Here is an 18034-nt window from a genome sequence, read left to right as displayed (position 1 = left end):
TGCAGAACTACAATTCACTTACCAACAACAATGTGAAAGTATTGATTCTTATAAATACAGTGAGCTGCAGTAAGAACAAAATGTTGGTCCAAAATCGTTCCTCCACAAAATGCTTGGTTATTCTTGGTAATTAGTTGAGCCTATGAAGAAAAAAGAAAAAGAAATGGTAACAACATGACATAAAGGAATGTGCGTTACAGTTCCATGTAGTAACTTTCAATAGAATACGATTGATTATTAGTTGATTGAATAAGAAGTAAAACATGATCTAGAATATGGACTTTGGTCTTTATTTTGCTATTACTGTGCTCTCATTTAAAGTCCTTCACATAAATGGTATCCAGTCAGTGCTGCTTTGTAAGGTGGTGGTTGCACCTTTTCAATTTCATTCATCTCTTCTAACAATATACCTCAAGGAGTATGATATGGCATATCAACAAACATTTGGTGACAAATGCTTAGACTACTTCCGAAGGGGTGTTTATTAAGTTCCAGTGTTAGAGAACAATGAAGTAAAATATTCCAAAGCTGGGTGTTTGAAACAGAACCATAATCGACTTTTAAACTGGGCTTTTTTAAAAGTGAATTTTATGTTTTAATGCTTTACTTAATTTTCAACATCTTCTGTGCACAGTCTTCAGCCATGCGCAGGAAGGTTGGCCCCAGGTCTTGGCTTTTGGCCAGGCCCTGTGCTTGCCCACAACAGGTACCCAACCCATGCAGCACACAGACTTCCTTGGTTGTGCACAGTGGTTTTTATTTACTTTTTTTAAAAATGGCAATATTATATCCCATGTTTCGCTACTTTTTTCTTTTAGTGAAAAATCATGATTTATAAGAAAATAGGGCATTTCAGTAAAAAATTGTGCCTTTTTTTGCTGTTCATTAAATGGCTGTCACAGAATCACAATTATAATTAAAATCACGATTTTAACATCTTGAACCCATTTCTGGGGGGGATTTCAATACATTTTTCCAGCACTGTGGCTGCCCCAGCTATCACCAGGGGTTGGGCCCCTCTCATGATGTTCCCTATTGCTGGGGATTTTTTTTTTACAGTGCAAAAATCACAATTTTAAAGATGGATCAAAAAAGTCCCTTAACTACTTAATCTCATTTGGGGGCGCTAGAGGGCAGACTGCGGAATGGCTGCCCACTAGTGCTGCTCCGCCGGTCGGGGACACGATCCTGAAAAAAAAGCAACACATTTAGTAACCCTGAGTTATAAGAAAAGCAGGAAAGTAAATCGGAATAGCTGCACAACAAGATACTGGCGCTGATTGCAAGAAATAATGTGCCTTGGCAGAGAAATTCAGCTCGGAAGGTGAAACTCTCGACCCTCTCGACCCTTCACATCAAAACAATATGGAGGTACTTATGCCGCAGCGTAGACAAAACTAAAACCAGATCGCTGTTCCAGGGGGCGTAAGCTACCGGAGATACCGTGGGCTATCTTGGAGCTGCCTTGTGTTACTGGTGGGCAGCTTGGAACTGAGCCTGAAATATTTGCCCTGCTGTAGTGCGAGGTGTGTACCCATGCGCTAGCAGAAAACGGGAGAAATCGCTGGAGGTGATGCTTGTCGTTTGCCTTGCTGGGTCACTGCTCCTGGTGGCTTTGCTTCGAGTCTCTGGAACATCGCATAGCGGAGGGGTAACAACTTTGTTTTTTGTATATAAATAGCACCCTGGTACACAACATCAGATACGCTTCCTCATTGTGCTGATAACCGCCCCTTGGCTAGCAGTTGGGAAATATGATGCTGCGCACGGCCTGATCACACGCAGTGCAGTCCACCAGTTGATGGCACCCCATGAATGCTGAGGACGGGGAATTTGAAATTGCACTGCTCAGCAGGTCCGCTTGGAAGTTGCCCTCCTTAATCTGGCCATATAACACAGCGCTCAACTAATATGATTGAACTACATTACAGATGCTACAAACCTGAAAGATACCTACCATTGCTCTAAATACACTGTGAATTAAATGACATAGATTTGCCTACCCCTTGCTTATACTACGTTTACAGAACTGCTACTTCTGCAGTCTGGTCAGTGACACATAAGAGGATGATTCTGAAAACCGAATAAGCTAGCGGTGTGGGAGCTACGTGACTTACTCAAGGACCCTTGAATATGAAGAGCACCACAAGTAAACAGGGAGTGCCTCTCTATCATTTTACAGGACATGCACTTTACACAGCGCCAGTTGTAAATCGTGATTGCACTGGATGGACTGAAATAAACAGTGCAACCATCGATTATTGGGGCCATAGAAAACATGACCTTAGTGAAGTAGTGTGGCTCACTGGTTAGAGGCAGCAGACTCGAGAGCAGAGGACGGCCCGGGACCAGGGTTCGATTCCCGGCGCGGCAGGTTTCTGGACCAGGGTCAGCGGACTCGATAATTCTCTCGCCTCGGTGCCCACTCTGATCAGCGATCACACTCGGCAACTCTGGGCATTAGCTTGCCTCATCTTCACTAACGGCCCCACCAGACCGCCGGGGATGCCTGGTCTCACCCTGGAGATACCCATTAAGGGACCATCTCTCAGGGAAGCCAGGAAGGGTTTTGCAGCGGTCGAAGCGCCTTGGGACCCTACGGGTAGTAGTAGTGCGCTATATAAATGCCAATACACCAACTTATGAAAAAAGACTATACCAACTGCTCCCTTACAATCTTACTGCATATAGCAAGGTGGGGTGGTAACTGTCTACCAGTGATAAAGCACTTATCACCTTCACTTACTATCGCGGAAGTGCCTGTGCCATGGGCAAGCCAGACAAACAGCAGCCAAAACTCTCCTTTGACAACTGCCTCATGCCTAGAACAACAACGGCCCACTCGGACACTGAGCTAGATGCGGAACAAGTGAAACAATCCAATATGGATGCCACCTTGCACGGCATACAGCTAAGCTTCCAAGCCATAGATGGTAAGAGTGACTCCCTTCAAGGCCGAACTGGGAACCAAAACTGGCCCGGTGCCCCCCCCACCCTGGTGAGGTGGGTGCAGCAGAGCAGTTTGTGAGGGCCGGTTTCGGCCGATGTTACAGGGGGCTGATATTGCAGACCCCGATAACAAAAACAGAACCTCAGGGGCCCAAAACCAGCCCCCACCCTAGCGGCCCACCGGGGAAATGCTCGGTTTCCGCTCCGGCCAGTCCGGCCCTGACTCCCTTACAACGAGAGTAGATAACATGGCCACTAAGCTTGATAAGAAAGGTGAACGCATAACTGCGGCAGAAGTACGGATATCAGCGTTCAAAGATGAATCCAGCATGACGTTGCGTCAATGTGCAGAGATTGAAAAAATACTGGAAGTTATCAAGCAGAAGAACGAAGACTTAGAAGCGCGGTTACACCGCAGTAACGTACGCATAATGGGGATTCTAGAGAGCACCAACACAGGACGGTTAGAAACGTACGTGGAAGATATGTTGCGAGACGTTTTTTGAGCAGAGAGCTTCTCCAATGTGCTTATCAGCGAAAGTGCCCACCGGTCACTGGCACCTCCACCACCACCAAAAGCCCCACCAAGACTCATCATTTCTCGTGTTCTTAATTACAGACATCGAGATGTGATTCTACAGATGGCAAGGGAGAAGCAGCAAATGACCTATCAAGGTAATAATATGTCATTTTATCCTGACTTCACGGTGGCAGTGCAAACAGCGTGCAAATACTTCAACTCTGCTAAAAAGAAATTGAGAAACATGGGCATTGACAATGCGATGTTGTACCCTGCAAGGCTGCGGGTAACCCATGATGGATGCACAAAAAGTCTATCAACACCAAAGGCGGCGCAGGACTACATCAAAAACACTCTCTCCATGCACAAAGCTCAGAGAAGTGGGAACTCTGACCCTGACTCAGACTGATAAAGTAAAACTGATGGTAACACATATGATACATTATGTACCCATAAACTCAATTAGAGACTTAATCTAATAGCGTGTTATTGGATCAGGAGTTATTATTGATCTTCTTGTTTTATCCTTCTGTTTGTACTAATGAGGATGCATAACATAAGTATGGACTATCACCTATACGAACGTCGGAATTTCTGCTTTGCATCGTAAGATTACCTGATAAGAAACATTAAGGACTGGATAATTCCTTATTTAGTAGTGTACAAATGGATATTGTTTATGTAGAAGATCAGGTTTTACAATATGGTACAATGGTAGATATAGTACAATAATGCATATAATACTAGGGCCTAGATCTTGCTATTCTAAAGTAGTAACTGCAATTTTCTTTTACTGCTACATATATCGTACCAAACTTCTCAGATATACCCGACCACATCCGTTCTTACGGGTGTTGATGTAAATGTAAATGTAAATGTACAGGAATTTATATAGCGCAAATCACCACTGGTTTCTAAGCGCTTGCTTAGGGAACCCGTCCTGGTATTCCCCTGTAAGATAACCCTGGTAGGGTATCCGCAAGGTGAAAGCCAGGCATCCCACTGCGAGGGGCCGTTGTGGAGATTAAGCAAGCTATTGCCCAGAGTCGCAGAGTGTGAACCCATGAATGGAGTAAGCACCGCAGCGAGAAATGTCGAGTCCATGGACATTTTAGGACTCAAGACCCGCCGAACCGGGAATTGAACCCTGGTCCCGGGCTGACCTCTGCTTCCAGGTCTGCCTGCTCTAACCAGTGAGCCACACTTCTCCACAAGCACTCAGAGCCCCCTCCGAGGGTGCTCCCCGTAACTGTTAGAACAATGGTACTGTTGTTTAAAAGGGTATAGCTTTGGCATGATTGTGATGCTAAAGTGGGTGGGGATATTAAGGTAAGTTTATTGTTTATTACTGGCTCTCACGAACAGAGTACTTGACAAACAGTGACATCAGGAATAGACTACTATGTGCATCCTTGGTAAAGATGTATATTGCACAGTGTAGATGTATGAGAAAAAGGTATTTCATCGCCATCACAATATTTTCTGTTAGAGTATCAAGACTATATTAAAATCCTCACAGCTTAGGTTGCTCTCCTGGAATTTTAGAGGTTTAAATAACTCCAAGAAAATATGGCAAGTATTTGCATACTTAGACAGACACCGCATTGATAAAGCACTATTGCAGGAATCCAACCTTGCAAGAACAACTAAATGTCCGTTCGAAAGTAAAGGAGCTGAGATAGTAATATTATCTTCGTACTCTAACTATTCTCGAGGGGTCATTATACTGGTGAAGAAGGGCGTACAATTCCTTATTCATCAATCCTTAACAGATGATCTGGGCAGATATATTATTGTTACTGGACACATCCGAGGGCACCATATTGGACTGGTTAATGTCTATGGACCAAACATAGACGATCCAGTATTTTTTCAGAATATATGGCAGAAACTTCGAGATATCCCTGAAATAGAATTACTATGGGTAGGCGACCTAAATTTGACATTAAATGATGAATTGGATAGATCAGGGACTACTAAAGAACCACACAAGCGCTCAGTCCAGGTCGTAAAAGATAGCATGATAGACTTTACAATGGTAGACACTTGGCAACTGCGCAATCCACACCATATAGAAGCTGCACATCACTTGACAATACACAATAGCTGGTCAACTAAACCTCCTCCCTCTTTGGTATCCTACTTCAAGATAATGGAGAAGACAGTCTCCAGCCCTATACTAAACACTGGATCAGGTCCAAAAGGAAGTGGTGGGCAAACAAAGCAAGTAGTGCAAGCAAGTACTGATGCAGGTACAGGACAGGCCCCTCTGGCCCCCCCGGCTAATGCATTGGGAGACTCTTCACAACTAAATGTCATGCTCCAGAACAAATATGCCCCTCTGATGTTGGACCCTGAGACTGACCTGGGAGATCTAGGGGAGACTCCAGAAGAACTTGAGCTTGAGACAACACCCATAGCTATATCTTCTTCTATACCTATACCTATATCGGCATCCTTGTCCATGTCCATGTCAGCATCAGCATCATCATCAGATGAACCGCGGAAGGAGAATCAAAGCTTAGAGACCCTCTTACTTACTTTGAGGGAAGATCTCCTGGCAAGCTTGCTCCCTAAATTTGCAACATCAGAAGCTAACCAGAGTGAGATCACTCGAAAATGCACAAGTTTGGAGAATAAAATGGACGAGATAGGTACTAGAACGGAGGCTTTAGAGGGAGAGGTCGCTACTCTCACAAAAGTGTATGAGGCGCACTCTAAGGCCATAACTGAATTGAAAGAGCAGAACAGGTCTCTGCAACTAGATTTGGAGCGATTGGAAATCCATTCCAGGAGAAATAATTTGAAGTTTCTAAAGGTTCCGGAAGGAATAGAGAATGGGGACGTGAAGACTCTAGTATGCAAACTACTGCGAGAAGGTGTATTGAAGGATAGACCAGACATTGAATTGGAAAAGGAAATCCAAAGAGCGCACAGAGATCCATTTCGGCAACATCCTGGGCGGAATGCACCAAGGAAAATCTTAGTAAATTTCCTAACATTCTCGGTGAAGGAGCTGATTCTGAGTAGGGCGCTCACAGATACATCATTGCAGATCAACTCAGTAAAATATTCAATCCGTTCAGATGTAGGCAAGGTAACAGCTCAGCGACAGTGGGAGTTAGGATCACGTATGCAGGAACTAAGAAGTTTCGGTGCTCAAGTCATGATGAAATTCCCTGCATCATTACGAGTTGTTTGGAACAATAAGACTTATAACTTCATTTCCCCACAGGAAGTAGACCGTTTTCTGGAAGCAATGAAGGATCATCAAGAAGTTCAGCAAGCGCAAAGAGAGGCCCGTAACTAAATATATGTAAAAAAATAAAAAAAAACATTGTAAAATAATATAACAAAGAAAAAGAATACATGAAGAAGGGTCTGGGAGTTAAAATAATAAAAAATAGAACAAAAAGAAGAAAACCCAAATAAAACAACCCCCCCCCCCCCCAAAAAAAAAAACCTTTATTTTTCACTATTTTCCTTTTCTTTTGCACTAAAAATACATAGATATGAGGTGGAGATAGAGGCATTGACACAGAATATGTAAATACACTAAGGTGAGGCAGAGACTAGGCCAGGGACAAGGCTCTCAACGGCGATAAGATCGCCAAGGTTCAAGAGGGGGTGTTCCTCAAGGGAAGGGAGGGGGGGAAGGGTCAAAAAATATAAAAGAAAATTTTCCTCATATATCAATGACATCTAAAATAGCTTTGGAAATTATAGTTATATCAAATAATGATGACAGTGACGGCCATCTTTTTTTTTTCTCTTGTTTTCTCTTTATGATCAATGGCGGGGGATAATTTAAAGTTCATAAGCTGGAATGTGAACGGGCTTAGAGAGGATAAAAAGCTGAAAAGAATCTGTGAGTTTCTGAGGAAATCAGATGCTCATATCATTATGCTAGAAGAAACACATTTAGACCAGAAGGAATGTAAAATTGCCTTCAAAAATCAAAGATGGATACAAGATTTCTGCTCTAACCAAAGCTGCAAAATAAGGGGTGTGGCAATCATTGTTAGAGTGAATAGTGGGGTAAGGGTGGTAAAGCACGATACTGATGACACGAGAAGATGGTTGACTGCCTTCATAACCATAAATAACATAAGGTTGATATGTGGAGTCTACTATGGTCCGAACCAGGACTGTCCAGATGCATTAATTAGCTTAAAAACCAGTCTATTGGAGCAAGATACACCTATTATTTTAGGAGGGGATTTCAATTTAGTTTTTGATTCAAAACTTGATCGTACTTCTAGGGCCGTTTCTTTTTCTCTACCTAAATCGAAGAGAGAGCTTAAAACTACCATGAAAGAATTCAGTTTGTTAGATGTATGGAGAGTCAAAAACCAGAAAAATAGAGATTACTCATTTTACAGCCACAGGCATAAACATCATTCACGTATAGATTTTTTCTTAATTGATCAAGAGCTCTTATCCAAAGTCATGACCACTTCTTATGTTCCAGCAATATTATCTGACCACTCAGTAGTAACCCTGTCTATAAAGATCCCACAGGGAGGGCAGGCTAGAAGGTGGACATTAGACAGATCGTTATTACAACAGGAGGAAATAAGGGGAGATCTGAGGAGACAAATGGAGGAATATTTTATGTTTAACAAGGCAACTGCTCCTGAACAAATAGTGTGGAAGCTTTCAAGACCTACTTAAGGATTTTTTTTACAACTATAATGATTAAGAGAAGTAAGAATAGGAAGGAAACAGAGAGGAATTCATTACAGGAGATTAAGCAAAAGGAGCAACAACTGCAGAAGGCTTCACTCGAACAACATGCCAATATACACATCTTACAACAAGAATTAGAAAATCTGAAAGCGAAATATCAGGCGAATCTTGATAAGATCATTAAAGAGAAATGGGATTCAAGTAAACTTAGTAACTTCTCATATGGGGAAAAATGTGGCCGCCTTCTTGCATGGAAGGTTAGGTCTGACAGAGCAAGAAATCAAATCAACGGCCTTAAAGTGCAAAGCTCTGGTGATGTCTCCTATGCTAATGAGGTAATATCGGAAGAGGCAAGAAGATACATGCAGACCCTATATTCTGAAACCAAGGATAAATCTAATCTGGTTGTTGATGGATGGTTGGAGGGGGTCAGACTTCTGCAGTGTCAGGAGGACAACTTTGATTTTGTAAAATCTGAGATAAAAGAGGGGGAAGTTCATAATCAGATGAAGAAGATGGCAAAAGGGAAAGCTGCGGGCCCGGATGGACTCCCTGTGGAGGTATATCAAATTGGTGCGGAGATAATTGTCCCAGTTCTCACTTCTTTGTTTAGTAAAATATATTTGGCTGGTGAACCTATTCCAAAGACCTGGTTGGAGGCCTCAGTTGCTTTAATCTTGAAGCCGAATAAGGACCCCCTGACTATTGAATCATATAGGCCGATCTCCCTGCTGAACACTGACTATAAAATTTTTGCAGGAGTATTGGCGGCGAGGCTGGCCAAAGTGATTAAAACTATTATACATGAGGATCAGAGGGGTTTCATGCCAGGTAGGCAGATTAACAAGCTGACTTTTCAGGCCATCACAGCAATAGACTATGCTACTGATAAGAAACTTCCGTTGACCATTGTAGCAATAGATGCCGCAAAGGCATTCGATCAGGTAAATTGGGATTATCTCTGGGATGTACTGTCCGCATTCGGCTTACCTACTAACTTCATCACCTCTATAAAAGCACTGTACTTGAACCCAAAGGCAAGGATTTTTGTAAATGGGACGCTCTCAGATTGGGTTCAAATATCAAGGGGTACTAGGCAGGGGTGCCCCCTTTCCCCCCTATTGTTTAATTTATATATCGAGCCATTAGTGAATAAATTAAGGGCAGATCATTTAATAAAACCCTTTTCAATAAACGATCTGGATCTAAAATTCGCTCTATATGCAGATGACCTCTTAATGTTCACTTCCAATCCTGAGGTAGCAATACCTAGACTTTTTGAACATGCAGAAGCTTTTGGAAAGACCTCTGGTTATAGAATAAATAAGGATAAAACGGAAATCATGCAATGGAACCAGGAGGCAGTGTTGCCTGAAACAAAAATAAGGATGAGGTACCTTGGGATTCAGTTAGTCCAGGACATTACTCAGATATCGAAAGTTAATCTGGACAAGGTGTATAAGGAAATCTGCGGACAATTACAGCGTTGGTCCGGGCTCCCATTAAACATCTTCGGGAGGGTTAATCTTATAAAGATGATTATACTACCAAAGGTAACTTTCTTGTTTAATTCAATACCCTTATCTTTCGACACAAAGGCGGTGGGAAAACTACAAGGAAAAATAGGTTCATTCATCTGGAACTCCAAAATGCCCAGAATTTCTGCTAAAAAGTTAAGAAGACAATTAAAAATGGGAGGTCTGGCGCTACCTGACATCTTGCATTATGCCCATTCCTTCCACTTTAAAAATTTCAGAGTTATGGCAGGTAAGGCAGATACATCTTTTTTGGGACGTTTGTTTCAAGCAATATTGCATGGTATCCCCCAAGGCCACGAATACTTCTTATTTAAGTTTGGAGACCCCAGATTTTACAAAAAGGTCAGGCTAAAGGTGTTAGTCACGGCTCTGAAGAATTGGGTTTTCTTCAGGAAAAAATTACAAATTCCATACTACGCCTCTCAGGCCCCAATATGGGACTCTCCAGGGACCCCAGAATGTGTTAGAGACCAACTGTCAACCCCTCTCAAATTAGCAGGGTTAATGCAGTGGAGAGATTTACAAAACGATCAACAGCTATTGGGGTGGGATTCCCTCTCTCTGTTGACGGGAGGAACCCTTACAAGATTTAAATATTACCAGCTGTCAAGCTGGTGGTCTACGGAAATATGGGATTGTACATCTAACCCGAAATTTGATTTTGTAAATAGAAAGGGGCGTTGGGATAAAGAACTCGCTTTTTGGTATGAGACTTTGATGGAAAAAGAGGGAGTTACTGATTTGGAACTTCAGAATCTCTGGGGAAATGTTGTGGGGCTGGATAGTAACAAACTAGTAGACTTGTGGGGGGACTCTTTTAGTCTGGTGAACGGAATAGTAAAATCAGCTCCTCTTAAACGAAACCATCTGTTCACGCTGTACAGGGTGTATTTCTCCCCTAAAAGACTGACAAGGATCACAAACCTACAATATAGATGCCCAAGGTGCAAATTTTTAGAGGCAGATGATTTGCATATGTTTGTAGAATGCCCTAGCCTTAACTTGTTTTGGAAAAAAATTGAGGGTTTTTTGATGGATGTACTAGGAACACGGATTGTGGTTTCACCAGCAATGATTATGTTCGGTCTGGAGACGGATTACCAGCTTGCGAATCAGCAGACTAAATTTATTTTCTATGTGATGTTATTGGCAAGACGAGAAATATGTAAAGTATGGAAATCTGAAGATGCTCCCACTTTTTCTGATTGTTTAAGGTATATTATTTATATTAGTGAGTCTGATATAGCATGTGATAATTCCTCAGAGTCTAAGATCTGGGAGCTCCTTGTGGCATGGCGGAACAGATGAGAGTATTCCGATGATTTCACCTGGGTACTGTCGGTGCTTAGTCCTCAACCAATCCGAGGGTCGCCAAGTCACAGAGGCTGAGGTGGATAAAGCAAACAGTAAACACTAGAGGGGAGTATCTTTTTCCGGCTTCCTCTGGCGTCGAATTCTGTGGGTGTAACATCGTGATGCCAGGGGGAGGGGAGAGGATCTCCGTCTAGAGCACCCAAATTGGTATATGAGGAATAAAAAAAATATATATATATATTTTACATAAAACAATAGCTGGTCCCGCATCGATTACTGGCTTGCGACTGAGAAAGTAGCCACATGGACGAAAGACATTACACATCTGTCAAAAACACTATCAGACCACAAGCCTATGCTTCTGGTTATTGACCCCCCTCATTATATACCACCACCATATATATGGAGATTTAATGTTAAGCGCTACTGGACTCTACATATAACACCTCCATTAGACGGGCCATAGAGGAATATTTTAGATTGAATCAGCCCTTTGTTGATGATCCTAGTCTACTATGGAGGGCTTTAAGGCAACTATACCTGGGGTCTGCATTAGCACAAATGCAGGCATTCTAAAAGACATTAGTCAACGGCTTACCCAACGCTAAACCAAACTTAAAGCCCTAGAACAGGAATACGACAGTATTCAAAACACAGCCTTACTGGGTGATATCAGAAACGTAATGTCTGAATATCAAGATGTTGCGGAAGATGAACTCAAATAAGTTTCTAAGCATATCATAGCTTGAACTTATGGTGAGGAGGTAGACCAGGGCGAGTACTAGCAAACAGAATCTGTAATAGACACACCACACAGACCGTAATTAAAATTAAAGACCTTCAAGACACTATAAACTATGACACAGAGGGATATTAAAAGCCTTTATGAATACCTACTGAGAATTATGCACATCATGTGAAACTGCTAATTCGTGAGAAATGTTAGCGTATCTCGAGGACATTGCAATAGCATGGCTTTCAGATGCTCAAAGAGAATACCTCCCACAAGCCATCACGATTAAAGAGATAACAGAAGTAATTAAAACACTGCCCAATGGTAAAGCTCCAGGCCCAGACGGCTTTACTATCGAATTTTATAAGGAGTATGTTGACCTGATAGCCCCGCACCTTGTAGAAATGTATGGTGATGCACATGATAGACAGATACTACTGCCCACATTAAGAGACGCTATGATCAGAGCTCTTTTGAAACTAGACAAAATCTCAGAATACTGTGAATCATACAGACCATTATCACTAATAAACACGCACAATAAAATATTAGCCAAACTATTTGCCAAACGACTACAACCACTGATGACTAATATTATATTACCGGATCAGTCGGGATTCGTACCCCAATCATCTACAGCTCATAATATTTAAACCTTATTTGCATTATCACATCAATTAAACCCAGAGTTGCAAGCAGCTGCTGTCTTACTAGAAGCAACTATGTCCAGCTGATCCCACAACAGTATCTAACTTTACAATTCACTGCTCGAACAAAACTAAGCTTCTTAAAATTGAGAATGGGAGTTATCAATTTGTCGTGTCACTTGCCAAAATGGAAAAGAGTTCCCGGCCACGAACACTGTCGACTTTGTGGGAATCATCAAGAAGACATTATACATATTCTATTAGTCTGCCCAATCCTGCTGCATGAAAGACGGTGCCTCTTAAGGAAACTCTGGAATATAAACATGGTTAGATCATGCAGAGCAACAGTTCTGGCATGCTTTGATCCTCAGAACACCAAAATAAACTGTGCCCTAGTAAGATTTTTGGATCAAGCAGCAAACATTTTTTTTTTTGATGGGACCCAAACCTGTGAACTTCTATTAGCATAACAACTCGGCAAGGTCCATCTGCCACTCTCATCTACACTGGACTGGAACTCACACGTTCTTTTAAATGTATATTTAAAAAAAAATCATTTTGTAATTTGCAAAGGTTTTTTTTAAATCACGCAATAAAGTCTTCTTCTTCTTCAGTCACCTAGAGGCAACTAAAGCATTCGACTTCGTCAAATGGACATTCATGGTCACTGTTTTATACAAAATGGTACTACCTCCAATCTTTATGCATTGGATTAAAATATTATATACAGCACCAGTCGCGAGAATAAGGATGAATCTATATGTCTCACATACAATACAAATTGCACGCGTCACACGACAGGGATGCCCCTTATCGCCCCTTCTATTTGCAATAGCGCTAAAGCCACTGGCATGCACAATACGACAGTGCCCTGCAATTCCCACAATGCCCTTTAAATATTTCGCTATATGCAGATGACAGGGTGCTGTATGGCCGTGACCCCAGTGCTAATCTATCCCCCTGCTACAGAAATATATTACATTTAGGATACAATCGGGGCTCAAATAAACTGGAGCAAGTCCACAATTATCCCGTTAACTGATGCCACCCAACCATGTCAGGCGGAATTCCCATTGGATACCTCAGAATCTGGTACCACCGGGACCCTGAAGTAGTTATACGAGTGAATTATGGGACAGCTGTGATTAAATTAGAAGAGAAGGGGGAGAGATGGATTAAATTACTGCTCTCATTAGCAGATAGAATGGCCATTGTCAAAATGGTTATACTGGCCAAATTTCTTTACTTACTTAATAACATCCCCATTGGACCACCGACAGCTGTGTTTCACAAATTACTGACCACTGTCACCCGACTTATATGGGCCGGTAAACAAGCATGCATTGAATTATGCACTCTAACGTTACCCTATTTAAAAAGCGGCTTTAAAGTGCCAGATTTCCTTCTTTACTATTTATGTGCTCAAGCGCAAAATGCGCACTACTGGTACCATCCGATCTGATATTTGCCACATGTGGCAGTTGAAGACGGAGCTGTCCATCCAATCCCACTGCATAATATACTATCACATACATGCGCACATGTGAGCAACCATGAAATAAACCCAATTCATACTACGAACTTAGCATGGCAGCGAATGGGAAATTTGGCACATAGACTACCATTATATGCACCAGCATTGCCACTACAACATCATCCAGCTTTGTCAGTCACTCAAGAGAAAGTCGGAATGGAACTATTACAACAGGTGATGCACACGCAAGATGTCCGCACTATCGTGAGGCTCTTGGAGCCTGGCGTGTAAAATTCTGAATTTATCCTGCTCACTGGCCCCTTTTACAGCTCAAACTCTAGCCTAGCACAGCTGGAGTCCTGCTAGAGCTCCAGTGCGAAGTTTGGCAGGATTGAGGGCTCTCTGCTCTGGTTACATCGACACCAACTCTGCGCCGCGGGAGCGAGGTCTGAAGTGTGGTGCCCGAGAGCAGCGGCAACACTCACGTGAGCCCGCGGATGCCCATGAGGCGCCTAGGCCCATTGGTGCGATTCTGGCAGAGGTGCAGCATGCCTGACAGCAGATCGAAATACTGCCTGCAACTGCCGCTCTCTACACAGCGCCCGTGGAACATGATCTGGAAGCTATCGCCTGAGGCAAGCCCCCATCTGTGTGAGCGGCGGGGATAGCGGTAGGTGAAGCATTTTTGCCCCCCCCCCCCGCGATCACTGTCCTGTGAGGCCTGGCTATTTCTGGTATCCCGGCAAGGCATCCTGAGAGTGGCTCCTCACAAAGCCATAGCGCAATCACCGCGCTTGTACATACCTGCAATCCTACACTGCGGCTCATCCACCAGGCCCGCGGTGCTCTATGAGGATGTCGTCTGTCTCCCTACAGGCGGCCTTATAGCCTTGAGGCTTGAGATAGCGAAGTGGGCCACAGAACAACATACCGATTGTCTGCCCCTATGTCTGCCACTTAAAGAGCTCGGCACTCCCTGGGAAAACGTCGTCGTGGGTCCACTCACTGTCAGCCTTCACTCCCAACCGGGTGGCACCAGACGGGCAGTGTGCCTCTTTTTCGCCTTGCTGCCTTCCTGCATGGGGAACCACACAGGGATGCCAGCACGTTAGAGATCTGATTCCCCTGCCATTGCGACGCAGCACGTGGGCCATTCCGGATTCTCTCGACCCTCTGTGCATCACCTGTGGGAGCTGGCCCAGCACCTGTATTGGTTCCCTACTACATTAGACATTCAGCTCTTTCCCGCTACAGTGGTGCCTCATCGAGGTTGTCCTGCGGGTACAGGGCACTGGTGGCACTGACCTGATTGCAGAAAATAGTCCCAGTAAGCTACGCCAGACCTTCTCCCAGGCACAAGACTAACAGACAGGCGGAGTGCCACCCGCGCACCACTGCTCTGATATCTACCGATCCTCATCAGCCAAGATGGGTGCTTCCCCACAAAATGCACGCAGGAGTGCAACGAGGACACTGACAAATCTTACATAGGGGCCAACATGGGGAAACCAGACACTCGCCAGCCTAAGCTTAACTGTGACACCACCAAAAGGAGCACCCGGAATGTACAAGATGATCAGGACTTGGATAAAGGGGAAAGTGCCCAGGGGAGTGCGACCATACCATCTGCGAATGTGCAAAGCTTCCTTTAGGAGGTCCACCAGGGTTTCACCACTATCGTAGACAAGGTGGATAGAATGTCAACTCAAATGGATGCCATTGCGCATTAACTCGAGGGACACAAGGACTGCATCAAAGAAGTAGAACATCGCATCTCGGACACCGAGGACACAATGTGCCAGGTCACAACACAGATTGCTCACATGGATAAACTTTTAAAAGGGTCCACTCACTGCGAAGAATGAGGACTTAGAAGCGGCGGTAGGCACAATAATATTCACAGTCTTGGGATCCCTGAGTCGACCAATATGGGAAGAATGGAAGAATATAAAGAAAAACTGCTACTTTCGTCGACTGGGGCAGAGGCCTTCTCCAATCAATTCATAGTGGAACGTGCACACCGCTCCCTGGGACCGCGCTTGACACCGGGCAGTACGCCACGCCCTAATATAGCAAGACTCTTGAACTATAGGGACCGGGACGTTGCATTCCATGTAGCGAGAAGCAAACAACAACTGACCTACGATGGCAATACGTTCTCCATATATCCAGATTTTACTCCCATAGTTCTGGAAGAAAGGCGCAAATTCACGGACGTCAAAAACAAGATGCGTTTGACCCAAATTGACTATGCACTGTTATATCCGCATGGTTACCCATCAAGGTAAACAGCGATTCTTTACTAAGCCACAGCAGGTGGACAAATTCTTGAAGCATCTGAGATGAGTGAACTGCAACACTGGGTCATTAGTATCATCCCAACAATCCACATCGATGGGAGCAGAGGATGACTCATATTGAGTAATTCACTGATACCCGAAACTTCCAGAGAGACACGACATGGTGAGATGACCGCCTGACAGCTAAACTGCTGCTCTAGGGCACGCATACCTTACAGATGTTCAATCACTCCACCGCTTGTGTACTCAACGGGCGAGGTGCACCTGTGCTGGCACCTAGAGGTTTCCCCCAGCGGGCATTCCCCCATTGATGTTCGCTGCATGTACTTTGCAGCAAATATATGGTTCTTGTTTTTGTTTTTTTGATTGGGGCATGGGTGGAAGGGAGGGTGCTTATTTCTAGCAAGTTGGGGCTGCTTCAGTGGGTGGGGTTGGTGACACGAGGGGAATGTTTAAGGTTTACCATGTCTTTCACGGAACGGAATATTTTCCTTTCACAGTCCAACACGCATAATGCGCCTCTTGGTGCACCCTTTTAGCTTATCAACATACCCTATCTGAGCCATTGTCAGTCGCACTCCCCCACAGGAAAGTGAACATAGTTACCTGGAATGTTAGGGGGTTAAGGGATCTGCGTAAGAGACGCCAAATCATAGCCTACCTGGACAGGCACCATGTTCACATTGCATTTCACCAGGAAACGCACAGCAATCCCCAACACACTCATACATTTGCGCAGAAATGGGCTGACCATAGGGTCTTTTCATCCTATTCCTATATGCCTGAGGTACGGCCATCATCATAAAAAAATTGACACACTTCGCCTTGATAGGAACAGTTAGCGACCCTGAAGGGCGGTACTGCCTTGCATGGGGGTGACTGGGAAGGGACTCTGTGATGCTGGCATGCTGCTATGGGCCCAACACAGACACTCCAGACTTTTTCACGACCCTGTGGGGCAAGATTTTAGAGATTGGTTCCACACACATCATCTGGGGAGGGACCTTTAAACTGTGTATGACCCTTCACTAGATCGATCTAATCCTAGTCCGCATCACTACACGAAATCCAGCTCGACCCGCCAGAACATAATGACATTGTGCTTCCTTACAGATGCCTGGAGACATGCACACCAGTTTACGCGTGAAGGCACACATTTTACTACCCAGGCCGCATCATGGGCCCGCCTGGACTATATCCTACTATCAAGAGGGCTGGTGCCTGCTCTAGAAAGTGCCATGCATCTCGATCGCACATACTCAGATCACACCCCAGTTTTATTAACTTTGCGCCCCTCAGGGTATTGCACCCCATGCGGCGGCTGGTGACTGCAGCCCACTGCACTTTTGGATCCGGTCTTTGAGCAGGAATTGGGGGAGGAGATTAGTGATTTCTTTAAGAGAAATAAAGACTCAGTGGAGGAAGTGGGTACCATATGGGAAGCTTTTAAAGTCACTATCCATGGACTCTGCATTTCCAGGAGTGCAGGTGTTCTGCGGGATATACAGAATACATTGTGCAGACTGGATTCGGACCTACGGGCATTAGAGATTCGGATGTCTACCAATCCCACCGTGGCCTTGCTGAGTATATTCCGTGACACTATGAGAGAATACACAGACACAGCCAGCCGTGAAGTCAAGTTTCGAGGCAAATACTGGGTAGCTAGGAGATACGGGGAGGGTGAACGCCCTTGGAAGGCACTTGCTGAAATGGTACGTAAACCTCGCTTTTCCTGCTACGTACTGGAAATACAGGGAGCTGACGGCACACTCCACCGAGACATGGCGGACATTCTTGACATTTGTACCAAACGCTACTCCTCGATTTACACCTCCACTAGAACTGAACCATTGGATTTGAGAGACTA

The 18034-nt window shown here is 44.1% G+C and overlaps 1 protein-coding gene across 2 annotated transcripts in view; it reads right to left on the bottom strand.

Annotated features, from left to right (window-relative positions):
• LOC147697737 (coagulation factor X-like) overlaps positions 1-18034 on the bottom strand; it is an 824358-nt gene that overhangs the window by 165220 nt on the left and 641104 nt on the right. For both annotated transcript variants that reach the window (XM_086934412.1, XM_086934411.1), the window contains exon 8: positions 23-140. In XM_086934412.1, the coding sequence (XP_086790538.1) occupies positions 23-140 (118 nt within the window). The remainder of the gene's footprint in view (positions 1-22; positions 141-18034) is intronic.

This window comes from Lissotriton vulgaris, chromosome 8 (genome assembly GCF_964263255.1).
Source record: "Lissotriton vulgaris chromosome 8, aLisVul1.2, whole genome shotgun sequence".
Classification (NCBI taxonomy): Eukaryota; Metazoa; Chordata; class Amphibia; order Caudata; family Salamandridae; genus Lissotriton; species Lissotriton vulgaris.
The sequence above is the reverse complement of the archived record's forward strand: the minus strand, read 5'-3'. Positions and strand labels throughout refer to the sequence as shown.